Source organism: Leptodactylus fuscus, chromosome 1 (genome assembly GCF_031893055.1).
Source record: "Leptodactylus fuscus isolate aLepFus1 chromosome 1, aLepFus1.hap2, whole genome shotgun sequence".
NCBI lineage: Eukaryota > Metazoa > Chordata > Amphibia > Anura > Leptodactylidae > Leptodactylus > Leptodactylus fuscus.
Window position 1 is genome coordinate 267085410 of NC_134265.1, and position 27002 is coordinate 267112411.

At 40.8% G+C, this 27002-nt stretch overlaps 1 protein-coding gene across 1 annotated transcript; it reads left to right on the top strand.

The window, feature by feature from the left end:
- Window positions 1-1477: 1477 nt before the first annotated feature.
- ADAD1 (adenosine deaminase domain containing 1) lies at window positions 1478-27002 on the top strand. Its single transcript, XM_075287167.1, has 12 exons — window positions 1478-1649; window positions 4111-4299; window positions 5199-5359; window positions 6100-6119; window positions 10129-10208; window positions 11571-11696; window positions 16207-16333; window positions 17561-17731; window positions 18636-18865; window positions 22468-22705; window positions 22808-22940; window positions 26889-27002. The coding sequence occupies exons 1-12, from the start codon at window positions 1478-1480 to the stop codon at window positions 27000-27002; spliced, it is 1761 nt and encodes a 586-aa protein (XP_075143268.1).

Consider the following 27002-nt stretch of genomic DNA (forward strand, 5'->3'; position numbering starts at 1 on the left):
CTAATATAGTTTTTTAATGCATTACTAACTTTGCTATGTAAAAATCCACTGAACAGATTTTAGAATACTAGCCCTAGTACACATAGTATATACATATACACGTCTGCTAGTGCTGGGTAAATATGGAGTGCACTCTTTAATTTGCCATCTTGCACAGATAATAATGGGGGGAAGCAATCCAAAATTTGCTTAGGAGTCTTAGGTCGTGTTCACATGGTGTAATTTGAAGCTGATTTTGCAGCTGCTTCAGCTACAGAACCACCAGCACAAACCTTTCCACTGATGAGCCTCATTTGGTTTTTTTTTGTTTTTGTTTTTGTGTAGATTGTGAGCTTCATATAGGGATCACAAAGTACCTTTTTTTTTTTTTTTTCCTATCAGTATGTCTTTGTAGAATGGGAGGGAATCCACGCAAAAACACGGGGAGAACATACAAACTCCTTGCAGATGATGTTCCTGGCGGGATTTGAACCCAGGACTCCAGCACTTTAAGGCTGCAGTGCTAACCACTGAACCACTGTGTTGCCCCAGCGATCAGCCTCATTTGTGTGAGGCCAGAAAACCAGAGGGACATAAAGTGGAAAGTTCCCTTATTATGCCACTAGGCATGGGCGTGATTGGGCGGGGATAGAGGCGTGTCTTAACATATGTAAATACTGGATATGTTCAGCTGCTGTTCATCTCTCTCCTTCACCTGATGGTGAGAAGGCGAGTACCCCTGCTGTGAGACATGGCCTCTTTTATAATCAGCCATGCCAAAAGAATGTAAAATTTTATATACCGTATATACTCGAGTATAAGCCGAGGCCCCTAATTTTACCACAAAAAACTGGGAAAACTTATTGACTCGAGTATAAGCCGAGGGAGGAAATGCAGCAGCCACTGGAAAATTTCAAAAATTAAAATGGTTGGAGTTTTTGGGTGCAGTAGATGCTGGGGAAGGGGAGGGGGTGTTTTGGTTGTCTGTCTGCCCCTTCCCTGATCTTGAGGACTGTTTTTTCTTTCCTCCACTTGGAATTCAGCCTGGCTGAATATAGGGTATCTGCAGATCCCCTATATTCAGTAGACCGGGCACTTTCAGACACAGGGATACCTAATGTGTATGAGTTTCACAGTAATTTTCTACTTTCATATGTATTCTAGGGAAAGGAGGGATTTAGAACTTTTATTTATTTTATTTTTATTACATTTCTTTTAAAGCTTTTTTTTCCACTACTTTATGGGAGATTCTATACATTACTATTGCGGCTGGTCATAGTCTCAACCCCCTCAAAGTTTTTTTGTTTTTTTTTGCTTGACTCAAGTATAAGCCGAGGGGGGCTTTTTGAGCACAAAAACTGTGCTGAAAAATTCAGCTTATATTTGAGTATTTACGGTACTTAATTATTCTATTTTATAGAATGAATTTACTAATATTAATCTGTTTATAAGGAAATATAGTAAACAGTGGTAAATTATATGTCTTGTTACAGACAAAATGGCGAGTATTCATTTTTGGAATGAAACGTGTAAGAGTACCAGTTTTGCTGAAATGCTAAAGAAAAATTTGCCAGATCAAGCACCACTTTCTACGAGACAGTCTGGAGCATCAGCGCCTTCACCATATTGGGAAACGTGTGATGGAGCTGCTAAAGTTACTCCGGTGACAGGTTGCGTTTCATTCCATTTTTTGTGTTTGTATCTGCATTTTTCCGTTCGTGCATAAAATCAATGTTGAATGCTTGTATAAGATAAAATATATCTTTCCACTCCTGGACTTTAATTGTGAATCACTTTCTATTCTAATTCTTCATAAGGGCAAACTACAGCAGACTACTTCTGATTAGGGTTGAGCGATCGTGAGTGATCTTTTTAGGTGGGATCGAGATCGGTACTACTTCCCTCAATGCTTTGCTTAGCCTTCACACTGAGTATACGCTACGCTCATTATGAGCAGAGTGTATACTCAGGGTGAAGACTCCGCTGCAGTTCCATAGGAATGAATGGAAGCAGCTGGCACACAGCCTTGACCCCCTGCGCGCCGGCTGCCTCCATTCATTCTAATGGGAGACTAAACTAACATCTCTAGTAGCTACTTACCTCCAGAGATGGCTGCTCCGGTGCCCGATATTCTTCTTCGCCTCACTGCCGCTACACGCTGCTCTTCTCGCCTCGCTGCCGCCGCCTCCCAGGTTAGTGTTTAAAGAGCTAGGAAGGCGAGGCTTGGGGAGACGTGACTTCTCCCCGCCCACACTCTCCTAACCCACCCATACTCTCCTAACCTGGGAGGCAGGCGGCAGCTAGGCGAAGAAGAACACCGGAGCAGCCATCTCTGCAGGTAAGTGGACACCAGGGGGGACTAAGTAGCCAGAGGATTTAAAAAAAAATCCTCTGGCTACTTAGTGATTCACTACACAGCGTGGATTCTAACCATTGTTAGATTCCATGCTGTATAGTGAATAGGATTGCTTTTAAAATCCGATCTCCGATTAATAAAAAAAATCCCATTGACTTGCATTGGGATCGGAATTGGGATCGAGATCGGGTTCGAATGAAAAATGATCAGAAATCGGATTTTAAAATCGATCCTGAAAAGTCAAGATCGGCTCAACCCTACTTCTGATGTCATGTAGATCTCAAACTCAATAAACAAAGGAATGAATCCTGTAATGTCTCTGTATACTTTGTATTGTGGCTGGGCATTACAGATCTGACAAGCTGCTTCTGTAACTGTATAACTAAGAGTCTGGTCTCTAAGAATAATATAAATACAAGTCTAGTAATATAAGACATTCTTGATTAAGAACACACAGATACTGTATAGGAGGAGTTAAATGTTTGCAATAAGACAGAAAAAATATGGTCGCACCTCTATTTAAGGTTGACACTTTCACAATATAAAGTGGTGCTACTTACCTGAATCTCTGCAGTCTCATAAACCATAAATGGGGGAATGCTCCAAATATGAAGCAAAAAATTGTAAAGAAAGGCGACACACTTCCAAATCCATTTTACAGAACACATTAGGTGTATAACCACAGGGCTGGGCTGTCTGTGTCTCATACATGTTTAGGAGAAACACAAAGGCGATGCAGGCGTGTTAAGGTTTACTGGTGTCAAAGTGGTTACTGCTAACCCTGGAGGGGGTGATCGGAATCATATCTTGTTACATCGGGAGGAAAAGTGTATTCTTAAAGCCCGGTTCACACAGGGGTTTTTTGGGTCTAATTGTGACGCAGAGGCCGCCTCAGAATCTGGTCCAAAAAACGGCTAGCCGCAGCTGGATGCCGGTGCAGTTCATACAGTGCAGCGGCATCCAGTCAAGGCATTCCACTCCAGATTAGACCCAAATGAATAGGCCTAGTCGGGAGGTAGTTGTCACACCGTGGATTCTGCGGTGGATTCTGCCTTGGAATCTGCCTCAAGAAAGGGCAGGTCGCTTCTTTTTTCCATAAGTGGAAAAAGTAACCCATTGAATTGAATGGGAGGTGATTTTTCAAGCCAGATTTTGACGCGCATTCTGCGTCAATGTCCGGACCAAAAAACCCTGTATGAACCCGGCTTAAAACTGAAGCCCTGGGCCATTTAGGTCTAAATGACATGTGTCTTCTTATGAATAGATATGGTTTAAATATGCGCATATGTAATTGATCATAATACAAAATGATCTAATATGAGATGTATCTTCATTTTGATTTATGATGCAGTTTTATTCTGTTTATCTATATGTTTTTAGATATAGCGTCTTCCAATTGCCATGGCGCATGCACGGTTTGCATTTGTGTGGTTGCCAAGGTGATGGAGCTGTGAAGGTGCCCTTTTATGATGCACCCAGACTCCTCCACATCATCAGACTGTAGAGGCGCAGTGCGTCCTGAATGGCCCCTCGCTGTTGGCCATGGGTGATGCTTGAATAAAGCCTGGATTCTGAAGTGTCCCACCTTTTTTTTTTGCAGGTTAAATGTTTGTTGCTTCATTGTTGTGTATTGCTGCTCTTGTACATTGTGAAAGAACAAATGTTTGTTAGCTCAAATGTGTTCATGTACATCAGATACATGGCAAACAATGTGTTTGATTTCTATACTTGAGAGGTTGGCTGACTTCTCACATTGATATGATCTGCATATTTAGGTAACTTTCCTACACCATTTTTGGCCAAGGCAATTCTACCGCCTCCAACATCATCATTGGCACCAAAAAAAGTACCGAATGAGTTTATTAAGAAGTATAGAAGTGGTGAATTAAATCCAGTATCTGCTTTACATCAGTTTGTTCAGATGCAGCGTATGGAACTTCAGCTGAAAGAGACAGTAACTACAGGTGAGGATAAATAATCTTTTAACAAGTTGAACTATCCTTAGCCAGCGAATAATGAACGGAAATAATTTTGGCTATGCTACTATATAATAATATGTGCTCCGTTAAAGAATTGAGTCCAGAATTTCTGATTAGTAGTTAAACTTAGGAATTGTGCACGGTGCAGAGCTGCACGTTCTCTGACACTTCGTGCTTCACCTGTGTGTTTATTCCAGGCACTAAGTGGAGCTCAGCAGTCACAGCAGAAAGCCTCTCCAGGGTGTATTTACACATTCAGATTTTCATATACTGTTTCTTGAAGTGAAACCAGGTGTGGATCATAAACGGGGTGAAAGTACATATGAAAAGGCCACTTCTCTTGCACTTTTTTACTATACATTTCACCTCTATGCCAATGCTTTTCAATTCCATGACCGTTAGTATTCAGGTGAAATGTATAGTAACGTGCTTGGCATTACTGAAATTAAGAGTGTTTCAAAGGGATGGGGGTTTTTGTTTGATGTTTTTCTTTTTTACACCTTGGAGAGGGTTAAAATAAGAATCACTATATACTTGTCTCTACAGTGTTTAAATAAACAAAAAACCTCAGTGATGTAACATCCCTTTTAAAACCTGCATGCAGTTGTCCAGTAAAAAGAAGCATTGCATAAATGCAGCCTGAGACAGTGGTGTAGATATGCACCATTACTTCACTTTTGGTTTTGGCTTCAAAAATTGCATCTTAAAACTAAATATATTACATTACAAAGTATATTCCACATTGGTGCACATTTTATTCCTGTATGATTTTCACTGAATATTCAGTGGCTTTATAACACATGTGACTCACTGCAGTAAAGCAAGTCATATAGGTTAATGTTTGCCTAGGTGCCATGTAATGTTTTCTTTATTTTTGTGTTAAGGAAATGTTTATGGCGCCTACTTTGCATTCTGTGCTATTGTTGATGGAATTCAGTACAAAACTGGAATGGGACAGAACAAAAAAGAAGCAAAATCAAATGCTGCGAAATTGGCTTTGGATGAACTTCTTCAGTATGAAGAGTCTGAATCATATGGTAATTCTGTACCAAAATGTTATATTAGTACTCATATTACTATTTATTGCATTTTCTATTTTACTATCTATATTTTTATTTTGTGCTCACATGTAATTACTTTTTGTGTACCCTTCAGAATGGTTGCAGCTTACTTTTGGCATACATTCTGCAAATGCTTCCAGTATATACATCAAATGTATCCATAGTCTATTCTTTACTAGGCAGAGACAAAGATCATCCTTGTGTGCTCTATTAGTATAGCTTCTTATCGATTGCTCATGGTTTACAAGATCTTTGCTGTCATTCATTGTCAATTTTGATCATTTACTCTCAGTGGAATAAAACCTATGAGGGTTATGTGGTGAACACAGAGAGTCGCAGTTCATTCCAAAACACAGCTCTTATAATTGGAAATGCAGTTGGTTAAGCTGATCACTGATTATATTTCAGCTGTACGCTTTATGTATACTCCATGAGATGATCAAAACATAGTTAGAGTTTATAATTGGCCATACAGACAACACAATGACATTTTGCAATACATCTCCTGCATTATTCCAAGACCTATATTGCACAAGAGTCTATTGGTAATGTAAGCACTTGTTATAGAGTTACATAAATGGCAGAGCTTTATTTTTGTGTGTTTTCCCAGGGTATACCTGAACATAATGAAAACTTTTGCTTCCAGGGGTTTTTTTTTTCAATCAGATAATTTTTATTAACAAATTTTTCTTAACATAAAATCAAACAATCAACAAAACAACAGCAACACAATAACAATTCAAAGTAAATATGGAGACACAATCCGACACATAAAGAGGGAGGGGGAAGTCCATTAGGACCCCCCGCTAAATCTCCCGAACCTCCTTTGATTTCCATGTAAAGAATAGCATTCAGGGGATCAAGGAAACAGAGAAAGTTGAAGTGAGAGATCTGTTCCTAATCAGAGACGGGGAGGGAAGGCCAGGTGTGTCCAACCATGCTCCCCAAATTTTTTTCAAATTTAGTTTGGGCCTTTCTCTGTATATATACTCCCCTCTCCAGCCTAATAGTATTATTAACTCTAGATATCAATTCCACTAGAGAAGGAGGACTCGGGTCCAACCAATGATAAGCAATCAATTTTCTTGCCTGGTATAAAACCCTGGACAACCCTATAAATTCCGGGCTTTCCGTGTCCACACCCTCCCCCAAAAGACCTAGGAGGCAAACTAATGGTGATTGCAGAAGTGCAATAGAATACACCCAACCAAGCAAGGACAGTACCTGACTCCAGTAATTGGCTAACTCCTGACACTCCCACATCATATGCAGGAGATGTGCGGGTTCCATACTACAGCGGGGGCATTTGGCATCAGAACGGATATGCATACGGAACAGTCTCTGTGGAGTCCTATAGACCCTATGCAAGAGATAAATATGAGACAGTCTCTGTGCTTCACTAGGGGACAGTGTTGGGGTTAGGGCTAACACATCTTGCCAGGTTTCCTCATCCACCGCACCAACATCCCCCTCCCACCTTTCTTCCAGGGGTTTTTAGGTGTTTCAGCACTGTAGCCAGTACAGTTTTCACACATGTACTAATAATACCTAAATTACAGCAATTTAAAAAAACAACAACAAAAAACACATACCGACACCTCATATCTATATATTTTCTTAATGTAAACACCTGCTTTATTGTCAAAATGGCACTTAGAACTGTACATGAACAAACACCATCATGCTATTTTGAATTAAAGTGTATTTAAAAAAAATAAATATATATATATATATATATATATATATATATATATATATATATATACATATTTATATTATTTGCCAAAAATGTAAACCAAAGTTATTTATGCATCACATCTACTATAAATAAGAATTTAACATGTAGATTTAATGTCACAGGCCTACACCAGGGGTGGGAAATTAATTTTCCCATGGGACCACATGAGAAATTGTAACGGTCCTAGAGGGCCATGTGCACAGCGGCAAATTTGGCTCCACCACTTCTCTGCTGACTCCGCCCATTCTCAATCATTTTTCCATGTGCCCCACAAAGTAAAATCCTCCTACAGTCACCCGTACATTATACACCCCCACATAATAATGTTTCCCTCCAAATGTCCCACAGTATTAAGTCCCTCTCCTGGTGCCCCAGTATAAAGTAGCAGAAACTAGAGGGGACATTAACCTGGAGCAGCTGGAGGGGGACATTAAACTGGGGGCAACTAGAGGCAGACATGTGCCCCTCCAGCTACCCCCCCCCCATGGTTTAATATCCTCCTCCAGCTGCCCCAGTTTAATGTCACCCTCCATCTGCCCCCTAGTTTAATGTCCCCTTTCCATGTGCATTCAGTTTAACTGCCCCCCTACATATGCCCCTAGTTCCTCCCTCTTGCTCACACATGCTGTCTCTTCTCTCTTTATCATCCAGCAGCCCCCAATTGCTGGCAGCTTGCAGAAAGCACACAGTCCCGTGTGGCTCCGCCCACTAAAGAGTCATAGCCTATCCTGGTGATAGGCTGTGATGACATTATCACAGGTCCTTGAAAAAACTTCAACTAGCTATGCAGGCCGGATGGAAGCAGTCAGAGGGCCGGATGTGGCCTGCGGACCGTACACTGCCCAGGTCTGGTCTGCACCTACATTCAACAAAAATATTTTAGTTGGAAGTATTTAAACATGTATCAGTTTATAAATTATAGGGATTACATAGCTTGAAAAGCAAGTGCACCCTAAAACTCTATATATTTCTTGAAAGTAGACAGTCTGTAAATTACATTTTGTCTAAATGGGTTATTGATACTATATATAAAAATACAACTTAATATTTAATTTATACAACCAACTTCATACAACTCTGCAGAAAACCGAGATTACAAGCAAAAATCAGCACAGAAATTCAAATTTGCAACTAGGTATGCCAATAACATGCTCAACCCTGTTTGCAAACAAAATGTACTTCCTGTTGTGCCATTTCTATAACTCCTGTGATTCCTTGGGCTGCACTTAAAGCTGACTTACTCACCCTTCCTTTCTCACTCACCCTTCCTTTCTCACTCACCCTTCCTTTCTCACTCACCCTTCCTTTCTCACTCACCCTTCCTTTCTCACGATACCCTCCCTGTTTCCCTTGCTATCACACTCAATACACCTTCAGCAGTCAACTGGAGGAAACTGCCATCTACTGAGCATCGGCAAACAATGCAAAGCTCCTATAATATTGTAGGCTTGCTCAATGCGTACAGACGGTGCTTGGGGAGAATGATGGCTACTGTGCATGTGCAGGTCACTCACTACTCTTGTACTTCGCATTCTGGCATTTCACTATGCCGATACACATATTGAACAAGAGGTTCCTGGCATTGCATTTGTAACTGATGACATAGACTGGAAGCAAGCGCAGGCAAGTATTGTTGTGACCGGCCTCCCACTCAACTGTGCATGCTGGTGTTCCGGCATTATAGCACATGCATGGGGGCAGCCAGCACATGCAAAGAAAAGAGACAGCTTCAGTGGTGATGTCCTGGGTCCAGATCTTCCTACAAGACATGGGAAATATTATTGGATGGGTGGATGGTCCCCTTTGCATTGACCTTGCTGGGCCAGATATTGATTACATAGAGGCCCTGCAATGTCAGCGGAAATCCCAAAAGTGAACCTGGGGCAGTCACATGACCTTTGGGTTGAAGAGGAAAACTAGTAAGATTTGTAAATGGAGGTAACTTGCAAAGTTGGAGGGGGGACCTGGGGGATATCTTGTTAAAATATTGATTTACCTCAGACAACTCCATGTAATATTAATACATTAGTATAAAATATCCGAGGACCTAACCAAAAAATAAAAAAGTTCTCGTACCCTTGCTAACACTGTTAAAGAGTGGTCTATATCAGTGGTTCTCAACCTGCGGCTAATATACCCCAAAGAGCTAGGCCCCAGCGTCCCCGGGGGTACACACTGTGACCAAAAACCATTGGTCTATATTACATACCCATGATCACCCACACGGCCACAGGCTCCTTGTTTACTTTAGAAGGGCAATGATTGCTTCAACCAGTAATGATGGTTCTCATTGGCATTACTGCTACCCAGAAGAAAGTGGTGCGCAGCCTTCATCATTCACCACTCCACTTCCCATGTCCTCTCTGCTCAGGGCGCCAAGTGCTGACATTACATCAGGCCCCGGTACAGATAGAGCCCACTTCCTCTGTGTAATGAGCACCTCCATTAGTACTGATTGAAACACTCATTGCACTTCTAACTGATGGCAGTGCAGCATGTCATTTAAACATCACTGGGTGTGAGGACCATGATGTTACATGTGGGGGCCATTACACAACTATAGGAAGTCATTTCTAAGTGATCGCTGCTCTGGGGATGCTCGGTTGGGAGCAGTGGTTGAGAACCACAGACAGCAGAATGAGGTGTCTTCTGTGGTGGAGGCCAGACTTTGATTGATGACTGAGGACTGTATCTTCCCTCGTCTGAAAGCAGTCACCTGGTCATGTCATCATACTACAAGAAGAAAGCACCCAACTTTTCATGTCATGTGAAAGGGCTGTAGTAGTATTCAACATATTTTAGTGAATTGTGTGTCTACACAGGATCTATGCATTAAATTTTAATTGTGTCCTCAGATAACTCCAGAACCCGTCTTAATTCTTCAAATGATTTTCTTTTGTATTACAGAAATGTGCTTATAGTGTATCAATGCAAAATACTTAATTTCTTAAATAAATGTAAATCTAGAAATATATTTATAATTGCAGTTCAGCTTTCAGAAAGACAAAGGATGAGTATTGCTGGATGCCCTCCTTTGTTACCTGTGGAACCAGATGTGCCTGTAGCGGCTTCAAGTGCTCCAAGACGGCAAGTTGGTAAGTATAATTGTTTTAATATCTGCATTCCCATTGTCACATTTACCTATTATAAATGGCCTTGCCTTTGAGAAATGCCAAACAGGGAGATACTTGTGTATAGTTATTTGACCTGTAGCTTTTTGTCTGTATTTAGCGCACTGTGAAACAGCAGACAGGTTTAGCCTAACAAGGATGTCAGGATGTGAAAGTTTACACTTCACTTGTTTTCTTCAGCGCACTGTCGGCTTTCTAGTGATATATAAAACCACATGTGCCCGAGGACAGGAAAGGTCCTCTTTAAAGACAGTCAATTTTAGTTTTTGCATGTGTTTTTTTTTTTTTTTTCTCCCCTCCTTCCAAGAGCCAATTTTTTTTTTTTTTTTTTTTCTGGTTAACAGAATCACATGGTGGCTTATTGTTCACGGGACAAAATGTACTTTGTAATGGCGCTATTCAATACCCTGTAATGTACTGGGAAGCTGGAAAAAACTCAGAATGAGGTGGAATTGGGGGAAAAAAAACACATTTGTACCAATTTCTTATGGGTTTAATTTATACAGAGTTCACTATGTGGTAAAAATGATATGTTACCTGTATTCTGTGGGTCAGTACGACAGAAAATTTATATATCATTTGTAATATTTTAATATCTATCAAATACCTAAAAACTTGGCAAAATAGAAAAAAAAAATTGTCGCCAAATTGTGACACCTGCAACTTTTGTGTATTTATGTGTATGGAGCATCATCCTTTTATGTGGGACATGACGCCGGTTATATTGAGCCCTAGGGGGTCTGATCGCTCATAGTATACACTGCAATGCTAATGTCAATGGGAGGCTTTTTAACCCATTGATTTCAATGTGTCACGCATGTTAAACGGAACCCATTGAAATCAATGGGATTCTGTTTTGCAGCTCTGTTTCTTACGCGAGTTATCATGCCAGAATCAGTGCCGCATTACAACGTGTGAATGCACCCTTATACAGCTGGCATCTGCCTTGTATGGAGAGGACTCTGCTCCTTAATCTTCTCCATACGTCACCATGTGAGCAATGACTTACTGGTACGTCACTAAGGGGTTAAAGGATCCTTGAAATGGGAAAGGTATCTATTCACTGTACCTCACTAGTAACTGAGAGTGAACTGCAAATAAGCTAGAAGGGTTACAGCTAGTGGCAGTAGGGCTAGACTCACATCTGCGTTCTGGCTTCCGTTCAAGGGGTCCATTTGGGGACCCCATATATATATTTAATCACTCACCTGCTTTAAACCTTTTTTTTTTTTTCAACGAAAGCCTGCAGTATATTGTATAAGCCATCCATATATACATCCATATATCTATCAATATGCTCTGTATCCCTTTTTTTCCTTATCTTAGATAAGCGTTCGTTTATTCATGAAAAGATAACCCAAGTGATAAAGGAGAAGTTCACTGAACTTGTATCTCAGTGTCCTGAATATGAAAGCTGTGGAAACTCTCTAGCTGCATTTGTAATGGAAACAAGTAAGAATATCTTAATACAGAAATCGCGGAATGCAAATGGATATGTCATTCTCCATATTTTAGAAAAGTACTTTGTCTTGCAATTTTCATTTTGGTTCCTGAGCCTCATGACAAACTGACTCTTGCCAATTCTGTAGTTTATTTTTTATTTATTCAGCAGTCACTACATTCACAGACAAGGCAGGCAGAATTACATTAGATCACACCTCTACAGACTTCACCATGGACAATAGAAGATGTCACAACTACCTAAAGCACCTCACCGTTCCAAAGGAAGCATGTGTCAAAATGTATATTGGAGCTCCTGGTGGAGAACATTTATGGTTATCATTGTAGAGTGGGTGCAAAACAAAGACCACAGAGGTCCAGTGCAGTCATTGGTGTAAAGCTCTAACTAACCATACTATTGGATAGTAGAGGGTAGAAGTAGTGCTTTAATAGAGTTGCTACTCCCCTCTGATTTGCCTGATGGTCTTGGAGAGACAGTTACCATGCACATGACCATAGATTTGGTCCATGTTCTTTTTGTTAATACTAATCTTCAACACCAGATCAGTGTGAGGGGTCCACCTGTTCTACTGCTATGGGTGCCATCTGAGACTTCCATTCCATTTTCCATAGGCTCATGCACGCACAATAGAAAGCCAATAACAAGTCTATATAGAATAGTCACAGGTTATTAGATGGAGCATTTGACTCCAATTTTCAAATGAGTGAGGTCATGAATACATTGATTTTATCAAAATATATGTATTATGTGTTTGTGTAATATATATGTATATATCTATATAATATAGATATATATACTCATATCCGTATCAATCTGCGTTTGGGTGTATTCACACAGTTTGGTTGAGATTCAGTAAAAAAGTGCATCAAACCCAGATTGGAAAAACTTGCAAGCCATTTTGACATGGCTTTTGATAATATTTTTGTTTGTACAGGTGAACAATTTTTTAGTTTTTAACCTGTAAAAAGGCAACTACATCAGAAACAGATTTTCACAATGCAGATTTATCGGGAGTCTGCAACTGCTACATTACAGAGCCCATTTAGTGATAAACCACATATCTTTGTTACGTGTGTCACCTTTTTAGATTTGCAGAGAAATAACTTTGAAACAATTTGCTACTGAGTGGTACTTGGGACTCAGTGAAACAATCTGCAAGTGGTGTACTTAGGACCTGCTTTCAGCGCCCACTGAGTTCACCAACTGCTTATCACTTCAAAGTACTATTTTTCTAAATCTACAGAATTGGCTTACATAAAGAGCTTGTTTATCACTGTCATATGTAATGTAAGCACCCTCTGACTATGGCTCTGGTTTATGTTTGGCTCATGCTGATAAGGGGTTAATAATACATTAAAATAAAGAATTACATGACTTAAAGGAGACCAGACATAAACTTGAATGCTAAGAGTAAACAAGAAATATTCACTCGTTGGCATAAAAATAACTCAGTCGGGTTGTTGCATAGCTCAGCATGCAATTGTATCAGACAGCAATGTAAATGTTTACAGGTGTGGTCTGAACAGATACTAGGTCTTCCCAAGAGAGCGTAAAAGTTCTTCCACCACTGCCTTGTACAGTAGAAATGCTCTTAGGGGTTACTTGTAATTGTACCTCTTGATGAGAGATCATTGACTTCTAGACATGCCTCTATTATGCATTTGAAGACATTTTGCCCACTTGAAAGACTTTAAGAGGAGGCACATCAGTGGACTAAGAGAAGCAGGATGGTCGTTGGACTACTTTGTGTTGGGCACACTTGTTATGTTATGGCATGCAAGCTTAGCAAAAAACTTTGAAACTGTTCCGACATCACCAGTACAGAGCATTGTTTGATCCATTGACCGGCACGAGCAGGTGCCAGTTTCCTTGTCCACCATCCAGACACGTGTGGTGGCACCTCTATTAGACATCCCCTTCTTTGCTTCAATCATTTACAGGTCTTTAACAGAAGGAAATTTGATGTCTTAGTGCCATTACATATCCTGTCAATGAGAGCCAGCTACCAATGCCTTTGTTTGCCGTGGTAGTGTTTGTGATAAACATGGACTGCTACAGATTGTATTGGAACTGTATTGTCTTTAAAGAGGACTTTTCACCACTTTTGGGCACATGCAGTGTTATATACTGCTGGAAAGCTGACAGTGCGCTGAATTCAGCACACTGTCGGCTTTCCCGATCTGTGCCCGGTGTACAGAGCTTACGGTGCCGGTACCGTAGTGCTCTATGGTCAGAAGGGCGTTTCTGACAGTTAGCCAGGAACGTCCTTCTGCCTCGCGGCGCCAATCACGCTGTGCTGTGGAGCCGGGAGGAACGCCCCCTCCCTCTCCTGATAATGCTCGTCTATGGACGAGCGCTGTGAGCAGAGGGAGGGGGCGTTCCTCCCCGCTCCACAGCACAGCGTGATAGGTGCCGCGAGGCAGAAGGACGTCTCTGGCTAATGGTCAGAAACGCCCTTCTGACCATAGAGCACTACGGTACCGGCACCGTAAGCTCTTTACACCGGGCACAGATCGGGAAAGCCGACAGTGCGCTGAATTCAGCGCACTGTCAGCTTTCCAGCAGTATATAACACTGCATGTGCCCAAAAGTGGTGAAAGGTCCTCTTTAATTACAAATCCAAGTGTAGGACCTGACGATAGCGTCATGTATGGAGGCCATGTGGAATGGGCTTTAATCCTGTCTTTGCTGTGCACTGACTCACTGCCCCAGTTGCAGGTGTGGTGATAAGGAGAGCCATCGCATACTACAGTCTGTTACCCCTAGTAGTGATACTAGGAACATTTACATGGAGTTTTTTGGCAGCGGATTGACTTCATTGGGAGCCACTTGCTTATTTTTTCTGCTAGCTAGAAAAAGGAAACAAAATGACCCTTCCAGCCACAGCTGACTCAGCCGCGGCGTTCATGGCACGAGACACGCTCCAGTGTAGGCTCATTCATTCAGGCCAATGCTGCATTGGCATTCAGTCGCGGCGACCTTTTCCTCTGTGTGAACATACCCTAACAGCTCAGTGAAATGTGCAGGTCAGCCTGCAGCCACATGTGTTGCCTCTTATGACGGGACTTCCAATATTCATTATTAGCAGGATAGTGCGTTTATTGTTTTCATGCCTTATTTGTTCTCCCTCAGTGCCCTTGCTGAGTCCTGGCTGTTTCTCAGGCTTCCTTCTTTTAGTGGTTTTCAGTCTGCTATCAGGAGGCTTACAGGCTTAAGAGTAGACTGCCGCCTCCCTGTGTGACTACTCTTTATACCAGAGCTGCAGTAGTTTTCTGGGCTGTTTGGCATCAAGTTTCTGCTGCCAGGCTTCCACTTGGGCTTCTCGTCACATTTTTACTGAGTACTTCCAGATCCACTCTGTGACCCCTGTCGTACCCAGCCTGGGTTGTAAGGTTATGCTTTTGAATGTGCTCCAAGTTGTCGCATGGCTGTATATTCCTCCTTCTGGGACTGCTTCACTAAATCCCATGGTGCTGTGTCCCCTAGTGAAAAGAAGCAAAAAAAAAAAAAGGGGGTTTTGTACTCGCAGTAAAATCCTTTTCTCTTTGTATTCATTGTTGACCTGGATACCACCCTTTTCTTGTTGTTTCTTCCCAGGGCTGTTTTGGTTAATGTTCAGGTTCAGGTTGATTGCGTTTTCTGCACTCTTTTTTTTTTTTTTTTTTTTCCCCCTCTTTATTTAGGTCTCACTTCTATTGCTCCTGTACAAACTGGCTAGCACAGTGTCTGTGGAAACTGTATAGCCCAGGGGCAGAGCCAACTTCTTTTACAATTCCTAGTCCTGGGCTCGTAGTGTCCAATTCCAGTGCTGTGTTCCCTAATTAATACAAAGAGAAAAGGATTTTACGGGGAATACAAAAATCCATGGTGATTAACATGGCTAAACATGGTCATGGACATTAAACCACTAATATGGCTCTGTGAACGAAAAAATAAAAAGGTTATGGTTTTTGGAAGATGGGAAGTCAAAAACAAAAATCGAAAAAAAGTTACCGGTGGGAAGAGGATAAAGGGATTTTCTGGGCAAAATATATTAATGACCTATTCTTGGGGAAGAGTCAATACCCAGGACTCACGCCGATCAGCAGTCACTATATGGAGAACAGAGATGCAACTCATCGAGCATTTGCAGTATAGGAGCTGAGCTGAAGTAATTCAGTAGAAACACTACACCGAGAACAGAGCTATATCAGTTCCTGGATTCTATTCTGCATAACGTGAATGTTGAGATCAGACACATCCTGATTGTTGAACCATTGACCATTTGCAAGTATAGGAGCAGAGCTGAAGTAACTCAGTACAAAACTACACAGAGAACAGAGCTATATCTGTTCCTTGATTCTATTCTGCATAAAGTGAATGCTGAGATCAGATACATCCTGATTGTTGGACCCCTGCATTGACCTTGATGACCTATTCCAAGGGTAGATCATCAAGATCGGTAAATGTTTTTAAGTTGTAAAGAAGAATAAACTTTTTCTTGCATTTTTCACTTTCTAGATGGACAACAGTGGGAAGTAGTTGCATTGGGCACAGGAGAATTAAATTTTGGACAGAACCCACAGAATGATGGGAGAATTGTTCATGATTCGCATGGTATAGTTTCAGCCAGGCGTTCATTACTAAGGTATTTATATCTCTGTATGTATATCATTTTGGTGCATAATGTCATACCTTAAGGGAAGGTGCAGAGAGTTTGAAGCAAATAGGAAATGTGGTGCACAGTATCTGGGACAGTTTTTGGCACAGTCTATGGCATACATTTGCCTTATTTTTTAAGTAAATTAGTCCTATTGTTTTTGGTGACATATACAAAATGCTTTCTCAGTGGACCTGTCCCCAATGAGACTTGTAGTTTGTTCGAGTTTCGCTATCTGAATGTCTTTCGAAATCACATTGAGAGGAATTCTTAAAGACTGGAGTCTTGAGTCCCCCTTTGTTGGTGGAGGATGTGCTTAATTCATGACAAAGTGAATTTCTCTTGAGTCCCTAGGCCTTGGCTGAAATCTATGCGTGTTCGTAACTAGCATAGATTTTTTTTTTTAATGCCAATGTGGCAATCAATGTGGTACAGATGATAACCCCACCACCTGAGCCTCCAAATGGTAAGTCTAGTGCCACATGCGACTTTTAGTAACAGGTAGCATTAAATAGTTGTAAACTCGAGGTATGTGACTACTTCGCACAAAGAAAAGTGAGCTAAGATATTGACGAATTACCCCCCCCTCCCCTCCAACATAGTATGTTGCTCCGATATGCCATCACTTGATGGATCATGGGAAAGTGGAGGGCACGCAGTACTGGTTATCCCTTCATCCTCTTCTAACTTCTTTTTGCACGGCAGGGCTCAAGGTCTCTTGGCTGTTTAGTAGAGACATAGCACGCATCCATAGGAATGAATGGAAGCGGCCGGCACGCAGACCTTGCTGGCGGCCGGCCGCTTAACCCCCTGCTGCATCCATTTATTCCTATTGGTGCGTGCTATTCGAAACGAGAGTTTTGAATAATACTCGCTCATCTCTACTGCTTAGCAAATAGCAATGGGGCCTATTCATGTGAATGGACTGGCTCTACGGTTCCTCTGCACAGAGGGTGACCATATTGTTGCTATGTTGCGGGAAAAACAGTGGCGTCAATGCAGTCCTGTGATCAGATCAATTGATTAATTTTTACATCCATTGATCAATTTTTTTTTGTGGTTTCTGATGCTTATTGAATTCTCTGTCTTGCTTTTAAAAAATAGTGTATTTGTTCCTGTACATTGGGTTACATTTAGACAACAGCATGATGATGGCAGGGACGACCACAAATTTGTACTTTACATCAAGATTTAACTGAAGTTATTGTTTTATAGGTATTTTTATAGACAGCTTCTCCTCTACTACAGTGGAAATAGTGTCATGATGAAAAGGTCTATTTTCTGCCGAGAGGCAGCGTCTGATCTTCTTGCTCTTAAGCAGAATTTGCATCTATACTTGTATATGAATCAGCTCCCAAAAGGAGCCGCCCAAGTCAACTCACAGTTGTAAGTATTAATTTTTTAAACATTGTCTTTATTGTAAATGTATTTACATACATTAAATAAAAGAGAACTGTAATGATGAAATCTTCCAAGTCGAATAGTGACAATCTTGAAGGAACTGGAACAATCAAATCTAGGAAATACATGAACACATAAGGACTGTGTGTACAGAAAATAATGTCAAAGAACATGGTGGAAAGTTAACAATGGATCTGATGTAAATATGATCACTGTGAGGTGGGGAGGAATAGTCGTCCGCTGGGGCAGCCATCATATAGGAGACGAGTGAGGCGAATGTATTACTGATAAATTCTCCCCTGCTACAGCGTTTGCAATATGGAGAAAATATTTTTATATGTTTGTAGACTGGGCATTTTTCAAAAATAAAACAAAACAAACTCAAATCTAGGAAAAAAGGGGTGACTACTTTATTATCTCCCCTAGGGGACTTGAACCTGGAATCCTTTGATTGCATGTCCTATATACTGCAATGCATTCAATGCAACTGTATTGCAGTTTATGGGAAATTTGCTACATGGGGGGGTCATCCTGAAAGTGATGCTTGTTACCAGAGCGTATTCTGCTTAAAGACATTAGCTCCAGGTCTCTGCTATATAATTCAGCGGAGACCTGGTAGCTATAGCAGCTGCAATATTTTAAAGGACCGTCGAGTTGTCGGTCCCCTATCAATCATATAATAATAGGCCATAAAAAATTCCTGGATAACCCTTTTAAATATGTTTTCAATTGTGCGATGTTGCATTGAGTTACACAAAGCTGTTCTGCCAAGGTGGTGACAGTGTTATGTAATCAGTGTTTTCGTGCAGGTTACACAATCTCTGAAAATGTGGCATTACGTACTTTGTAAGTAGAGCTTATAAGAATACTTTTCTTCTGTTCGTTCTAGATGTCTTACTCCCCTATCTCTGTCTGCACTTGAAACAAATGACCGATTAAGTCTTCATATTTCTGTGGAGGACAAGAATTATCCTGTTGCATATTTTCCGAGTGATTTGACTACTCACATAAGCAGTATGTCTCCCACCGACAAGCTGACGAAATGGGAGGTTCTGGGAGTTCAAGGAGCACTCTTAAGCATCTTCATACAGCCAGTGTACATCACCAGTATTATTGTTGGTAAGTTCATAATCTGAAAGCACACATCCATTGTATATGTGTGGTGCTATATCTGGAAGAAAACCTATTTTTGTAATCTTCTACAAATCCCTTTAAAGTGGTAGATCTCGAATTGAAGATCATCAGGGTTCTGACACTAGGCCCTCCATCAATCAGCTGTACCAAGAAGATGGTACGTTTGGATCAATGCTGTGGTCTCTAAACAGAAAATCAAGAACAGTGTCACATTATGTATAGCAGCTGTGTTTGGTATCACAGCTGTGCCCCATTCATTTAACAGCGGGCAGTCAAGTAGCTGCAGTGCTGATGGAGCATTGGTATCGCTTCAAACTCGCGATCTAGGTGTTAGATCCCCACTGAACAGTTAATAAATGCCCACGATCAGAGTCCACACTCTCACTGCAATTCAGCACTTCTATCTGTTCACCACAGTGTCTGTGGAACTGTTCCTGTACCCCTTTCCCCATTATAAGCATCACTTGTCTGGGTTGCCCCCTCTCCTTTCTTATTTTAGCGTTTTACTTAGAGCCTTTAGCTGCTCTGATACACCTGGACCTTAACATCTCGGACATCAATGTTTGGGGCAGGAATTTCAAGGTTTATCTCTTTGCGAATGATAGCCTCCTCATCTTTACTAGAGATGAGCGAGTAGTATTCGATCGAGTAGGTATTCGATCGAATACTACGGTATTCAAAATACTTGTACTCTATCAAGTACCACTCGCTATTCGAATGTAAAAGTTCGATGTAGAACCAGCATTGATTGGCCGAATGCTATACAGTCGGCCAATCAACGCTGGTTCTTCTCCTACCTTTAGAAGTCTTCTCCGTGCAGCTTCCCCACGGCGTCTTCCGGCTCTGAATTCACTCTGCCAGGCATCGGGCCTGGGCAGAGCCGACTGCGCATGCCCGCGCTACAAGAAAATGGCCGCTTTGACTATAAGCGGCCATTTTCTTGTAGTGCGGGCATGCGCAGTCAGCTCTGCCCAGGCCCAATGCCTGGCAGAGTGAATTCAGAGCCGGAAGATGCTGTGGGGACGCTGCACGGAGAAGACTTCTCGGAGGATCCAGCCCGACCCTCACTCGTGTACTTGGTAAGTGTAATTTGATCGAATGTTGCCTACCCCTGAAACAAGCATTTTCCCCCCCATAGACTATAATAGGATTCGATATTCGAGTAGTCGAATATTGAGCGGCTACTCAAAACGAATATCGAACATTTTACTGTTCGCTCATCTCTAATCTTTACCAATTCCCACATTGCTTTGCCTAATCTTATGCAGAACCTCCATGACTATAAATAGCCATAAGAATAACTTCTCTGAATATGTTTCAGAAGGCCATGCAGTTGTTACCAAGCAGTTTTGATTTCCAATGGCGGGATCACTCACTCTGCTCTCTGGGGATCCAGTTCTTCCCCTTCTATAAAACACTATATGCACAATATTTAGTCACTTTAGGATATTACTGGATAAGTGACACCCCTCACACATCTTTCTCATTGGCCCCTCCCAAAAGGATTATATTATTTCTGGAATGCTAGATGCTATCAGATCTCCAGATCATGATGTTGGCAAGTAATGGAGATGGTAGTCCTGCATATTTTCCACTATTATTGGGCCATCTACCTGAGATTTATCCCATTTTGGCCTGCCCCACAGGCGTATACACAATGGGTGGATTTTGAAAAGCTATGGCTTGCTCCTATGCACCCGAATGCTTTTCTGTAAACCCATACAATGGGAAGCTGGAAAAAAAAAATCCAAATTCTGCACAGAGGTCAAGGACAGTCTCTTCATACAATGGGTGTTGCTGGATCCCTTTATGTATTTTCTCAACGTACCCCCTAATCCACTGGGCAAGAGATCCTCTAAACTGTATTGTTATACTTGTGCACAACAGCTAAGACCCACACTGCATTGGAAACATATTAAGCCCCCCCCCCTGCTTTTACAAATAGCCTTCCCTTGAAGTACGTATATAGTCTAGCGAATCTGACAGCTACTCTGAATAAAATGGTGGAAACCTTTGACTCTATCTCCATGGTACACACAGTGCACTTTTCAAGGTCTCTGATAGAATCCCTCTATGTGGGCGTTCACACTACTGATGCTGACCGTCAGTAGTGTCCGTAGCTATTGTCCGTTGCAAGATTTTAACAATGGACACTAGCTAAACTGTCACTAATCTGTAATTCAGTAATTCATCTGTATGTACAACCTTTAGAAATGTATATTTTGTCTGTTGATATTGTAACAATTTGCTCCTGATCTAGTATACATATAGAATACATGTCTGCACATGCTAAAAGTAACTTTACATAGGATACCTTTCTCTTTCATGCTGCGTGACATGAATGCAGTATAAAATACAGTACTGAGCCAGGCTCTGATTCTTTTGCTGGGTCACTTGCCTTGTTTCTTGCTGTAGTAAAAACACTGTTGAACTTCTGGAGTACTTTGAGTCTACTCATTTATGGGGATGTACAATGTAGTACTCAATAGGGCTGGACAATTATGACCTAAATCAAAATCTCTATTGATTGAGCATTTTACTTAGATTACGATTAATGACAATGATTTAGGTCATGTTGACTTTTAAGCCATGCTACTTATTCAGTATGAGTATGTGGTTGTCAAGCCTCACAAGGTTCTCCTGGCGGTTTCGTTGAGACTGAACACGGCCGACTGCTATTATAGAGTATAATATGCTGAAGCCAAGGGTTTTTATGCTGAAAAATAAAAAAAAACGGTGTTACTGACATCTCATGGGCTCCAGAGCCACTCCTTGCTGTGTTCAGGTCTTCTGACATCAGTGACTGCTGAGGTCTGTGATTTAGGCCTCACAATCATAGACCTCAAACAGTCTCTACTGTCAGTCAGAACAGTGCAAAGACAGCAAGAGAGTCATATCTGAGCCCAGAAGAGGTGAGTAACTTTTTTTTTTTTTTAATTGCTCACCTCCCCTGGGCCTTACTTACTCTACAAATATTGGAATAACCGATGTGACATGTTCGGTTTCCATTATTTTCCTGATTAATCGCTAAGTCCTAGTATTCATGAGTAACGGCTCCCCTGACTGATTGACAGCTTTCTCCCCATCTTGTGCATAAGCTTAAAGTTGTTACTCTAGTCTACACAACTGATTTTCCAGCCTGAACAATGTGCAGGGAGTGAGACTCCTAGCAATACAGTTATCTATGCTTCTAGGAGTCCCTGCCTTCCAGTCACATACTGTCCCGTACTACCGTATATTCACTACAGGACAGTATGTCTCTAGGAGTCAAGACTCCTGGTATCATACGTAACTATAATGCTAGGATTCCCTCTCCCTGAACATGTTACAGGCCAGGATATCCAGGCAATGCATGGACTGAGTTTCACTGGTGATTGTTATGTGAATCTAGGCTTAAGTCAGTGACTGGGGATGCTGCAGCTCATTTATACTAAGGATAACCCTGCATATGCTATTAGTGAGCAGACTATCAGCGCTGTACAGTTTTGTTTTCTTTTTAATGAAAACTACAGCAAGAAACCCAGCATGTGATCTTCTATTCTTGCGTAATCCACATAGAATGCGCTAATTTTCTTTTTTTCTTTAAGGTGACGCTAATTGCACAGACACAAGAGGATTGGAAATTGCTATAAAGCGTCGAATTGATGATGCTTTGACTTCAAGATTGCCTATGTTTTTCCTTGTAAACCGGCCATACATTAACATTGTGACTGCTGTCCACCAAGCTCAGGCTGTTGGTGGAAATTACAGACTCAGTGTGAATTGGTCGCAAGGAGACTGTTCTTTTGAAGTTGTTGATGCTATGCAAGGAAAAATTATTGAAAGGTACTTATTTAATAACTGATGCTTCATATGTATCTTAAAAACAAAGATAAATGCTTTGAAGTTGCAGAAAACCTGTTTGAATTGTTATGTGGTTATTTTTAGTTCACCATTTATAAGTGGCCGCTCAATGGCAAGTCGTCTTTGCAAAGCTGCAATGTTAAGCCGATTTAAATTGCTAGTACAGGAAGCAAAAATGGGTGATGTCTTCCATGGTCTGTGTTATTATGAAGCAAAGGTATGTAAATATGAGAATTACAATTTTGGCCAAGCATGCAATTTTACTGTGGGCTATAGTTTTTATTATTTACATATAAATTGAATATAATTTATTTTTGAACAGAGTAGAACTTTGTTTTGCATTAATTACATAGTGACATGTATTCCATACAATCTCTAAAAGGTGGGAGTACTATCTTCTTATGTTTGCAAAAAGAAGTTGGACAGTTATTATAATTAAGGAGTTTAAAGAATTGTCCAGCAGCTGCTCGGCAGTTTTCTTACGGCGGAAGTCCCCGCCACACATGACCACTGAGGCCAATCCGTGGTCTAAGGAAAGGGACACGGGATATCACAGCCAGTAAAGGACTAACGGCAATAGAAGTCATCCTTTCTGGTCCTCCACAGGGACAAAGTTGTCCTTCGTCCGCCACCGTCTTTTCTGCCTAAAGTGGTTTCCTCCTTTCACATTAATGAGGATATAGTCTTGTGGAGTTGCACGCCTTGAAATTGCACACCTGAGGAATTTGTCAGTGTGACTGTAGGATGTCCTCCTACGGAAATATTATCTTAAAACATTATTTCCTTTGTTGTGTGGCCGACGCCAGTTTGGCTGCTAAACAGTGTTACAATCCACATAGTTCAAGAGATCTCCTGCTGTGTTAACGAGCCCCCATGCAAAAGGGACTAGGAATTGGACAACGAAAGGTTTTGATAACAGTCATTAACGCCATACTGTGTATGAGTAATATGAACAAGTAATAATACACCAGATAAAAAATACACAACTAGGGTCTCTCATCACACACACACCTTTTCCCTGGATCTCTAATCAAGTTAAATAAACATTAACAAATTATGCATCCAAAAACGCCTTTTTTTGTCATTTCACTTGATATCAATGAAAGCAATAGACATTCCCCAAAATTGTATTGCTAAAAAGTAAATCTGACCCAGCAAAAAAAGACGCCCTATGCATTGCTATACAAGGAATTATAAAAAAAAAAAAAGTTACAGGTGTCAAAAAATGGTGACTCCAAAAAATGTTTGTTTGTTTTTTTTGCAAAGTTTTGCAATTTTTGTGTAAGGGGTTAAATGTAAAAGAAACTATATACAGTCCTATGAAAAAGTTTGGGCACCCCTATTAATCTTAATCATTTTTAGTTCTAAATATTTTGGTGTTTGCAACAGCCATTTCAGTTTGATATATCTAATAACTGATGGACACAGTAATATTTCAGGATTGAAATGAGGTTTATTGTACTAACAGAAAATGCGCAATATGCATTAAACCAAAATTTGACCGGTGCAAAAATATGGGCACCTCAACAGAAAAGTGACATTAATATTTAGTAGATCCTCCTTTTGCAAAGATAACAGCCTCTAGTCGCTTCCTGTAGCTTTTAATCAGTTCCTGGATCCTGGATGAAGGTATTTTGGACCATTTCTTTCTACAAAACAATTCAAGTTCAGTTAAGTTTGATGGTCGCCGAACATGGACAGCCCGCTCTCAAATGATCTGAAAACAAAGATTGTTCAACATAGTTGTTCAGGGGAAGGATACAAAACGTTGTCTCAGAGATTTAACCTGTCAGTTTCCACTGTGAGGAACATAGTAAGGAAATGGAAGACCACAGGGACAGTTCTTGTTAAGCCCAGAAGTGGCAGGCCAAGAAAGATATCAGAAAGGCAGAGAAGAAGAATGGTGAGAACAGTCAAGGACAATCCACAGACCACCTCCAAAGAGCTGCAGCATCATCTTGCTGCAGATGGTGTCACTGTGCATCGGTCAACTATACAGCGCACTTTGCACAAATAGAAGCTGTATGGGAGAGTGATGAGAAAGAAGCCGTTTCTGCACGTACGCCACAAATAGAGTTGCCTGAGGTATGAAAAAGCACATTTGGACAAGGCAGCTTCATTTTGGAAACAAAAATTGAGTTGTTTGGTTATAAAAAAAGGCGTTATGCATGGAGTCCAAAAAGAAACAGCATTCCAAGAAAAACACATGCTACCCACTGTAAAATTTGGTGGAGGTTCCATCATGCTTTGGGGCTGTGTGGCCAATGCCGGCATCGGGAATCTTGTTAAAGTTGAGGGTCGCATGGATTCCACTCAGTATCAGCAGATTCTTGAGAATAATGTTCAAGAATCAGTGACGAAGTTGAAGTTACGCCGGGGATGGATATTTCAGCAAGACAATGATCCAAAACACCGCTCCAAATCCTCAGGCATTCATGCAGAGGAACAATTACAATGTTCTGGAATGGCCATCCCAGTCCCCAGACCTGAATATCATTGAACATCTGTGGGATGATTTGAAGCGGGCTGTCCATGCTCGGCGACCATCTAACTTAACTGAACTTGAATCGTTTGTCCAAAATACCTTTATCCAGGATCCAGGAACTGATTAAAAGCTACAGGAAGCGACTAGAGGCTGTTATCTTTGCAAAAGGAGGATCTACTAAATATTAATGTCACTTTTCTGTTGAGGTGCCCATACTTTTGCACCGGTCAAATTTTGGTTTAATGCATATTGCACATTTTCTGTTAGTACAATAAACCTCATTTCAATCCTGAAATATTACTGTGTCCATCAGTTATTAGATATATCAAACTGAAATGGCTGTTGCAAATACCAAAATATTTAGAACTAAAAATGATTAAGATTAATAGGGGTGCCCAAACTTTTTCATAGGACTGTAAGTTTGGTGTACCTGGAATTGTACCAACTCATGGAATATAGGTGACATGGCATTTTGTCTGCACAGTGCCATAAGTGCCACAACGCCATAAAAACAAAGCCCAGAGAAGAGTTGCTCAAACGCAGTTTTCTGCAGTTCCACCACATTCTGAATTTATTTTTTTTGCTTTCGAGTATTGTATGCAATATTGGATGATACCATTACAAAGTATATTTAGTCCTGCAAAAAAAGTAGTTTAAGGGTGAAATATTTTTTTTAAATTAGGCCAGGGGTGGTGAAGATCCATAAAAAACATGCTTTCCTGTGCCCGTTGCCCTGGTGTCATGTCAGCGTGGTCTGGTCCCTCTGCTTGGCTGTCATCTTGTAGTGGAATTCTTCGCAATCTGTGACATCTCAGGTCTCATCCGCTGTGGCCACTGATTCGCCTTAGTGGTCATAACTGCTGAGGCTAATCAGTGGCCAAAGAAAGGGATCCAGACAGGTAGTGACGGCCAAAGGACAGGTAGTGGTGTCCTGAGTGCCTTCCTGAGGCCGCTTATTAGCCTCAGCAGTAATATATGACAGACGTTTCTAGCAAAAGACAACAGAGCTGCAGGACCAGAACGTGTTGGGGCATGGGTGGCGTATATTTTTATTTTATTTTTTTGTTCCCAGCCTAATTATTAAAAAAAAAAAAAAAAAAAAATTAGCCTGACAACCCCTTTAATACTTTCATATGAATGTATTAACATACATTTTTTTAAAAAAAATATGGAATTTGGAAGATGGGGAGTCTAAAAAGGAAATAGAAAAAATGTTTGCGGTGGTAAGGGGTTAATACTGGGTGAGTATTCAGTTTTGTTAAGTAAAAAAATGGTTATCTTCATTAGGATTATTAGGAGTTTTTGCAAAGGTAGAAATAAGTTGTGGACTCTTGCATGTTTCAGAAACATTGGTTCTTAGTCACTTTCATCCGTTACGAATATTCTTCGTGAAAGCTTTTAAAGGATCCCTGCTCTCTTTACACATAGTATAACTCTCACTTCTGAAGATGCTACTGCATTACATTAAGTTGCATCTTTTTTTTTTCCTGTCTATTTAAAAATGCCACTTCTCAACATTCACAAAGATCGTCTTATGGATTTTTCCACTTACGAGAGCTATTTGCAGCGTTTTGTAAATTATTATACACATTAGCTTCTGCAATGTTGCATGCAACCTAGACTTTATTTTTTTTTTTTTTGTATTATAATTTATATACAATTCTTTTTTTTAACCTACAGAACCTTTCTGGACCTTACCAAGAAGCAAAGTGTTTGCTGAAATCCTATTTTGAGCAACAAGGCTTTGGACCTTGGATTGTGAAGCCAAAAGCTATTGAAGGTTTTGCAATGTAA

What these genes read in the sequence shown, in the direction of transcription:
- ADAD1 (XM_075287167.1), top strand. Translation starts at nt 1,478, where the DNA reads ATGGCGAGTATTCATTTTTGGAATGAAACGTGTAAGAGTACCAGTTTT. An exon ending in GCCAGGCGTTCATTACTAAG is followed by an intron (nt 16,334 to 17,560) that starts GTATTTATATCT and finishes ATTGTTTTATAG; the next exon opens with GTATTTTTATAGACAGCTTC. An exon ending in TGTGTTATTATGAAGCAAAG is followed by an intron (nt 22,941 to 26,888) that starts GTATGTAAATAT and finishes TTTAACCTACAG; the next exon opens with AACCTTTCTGGACCTTACCA.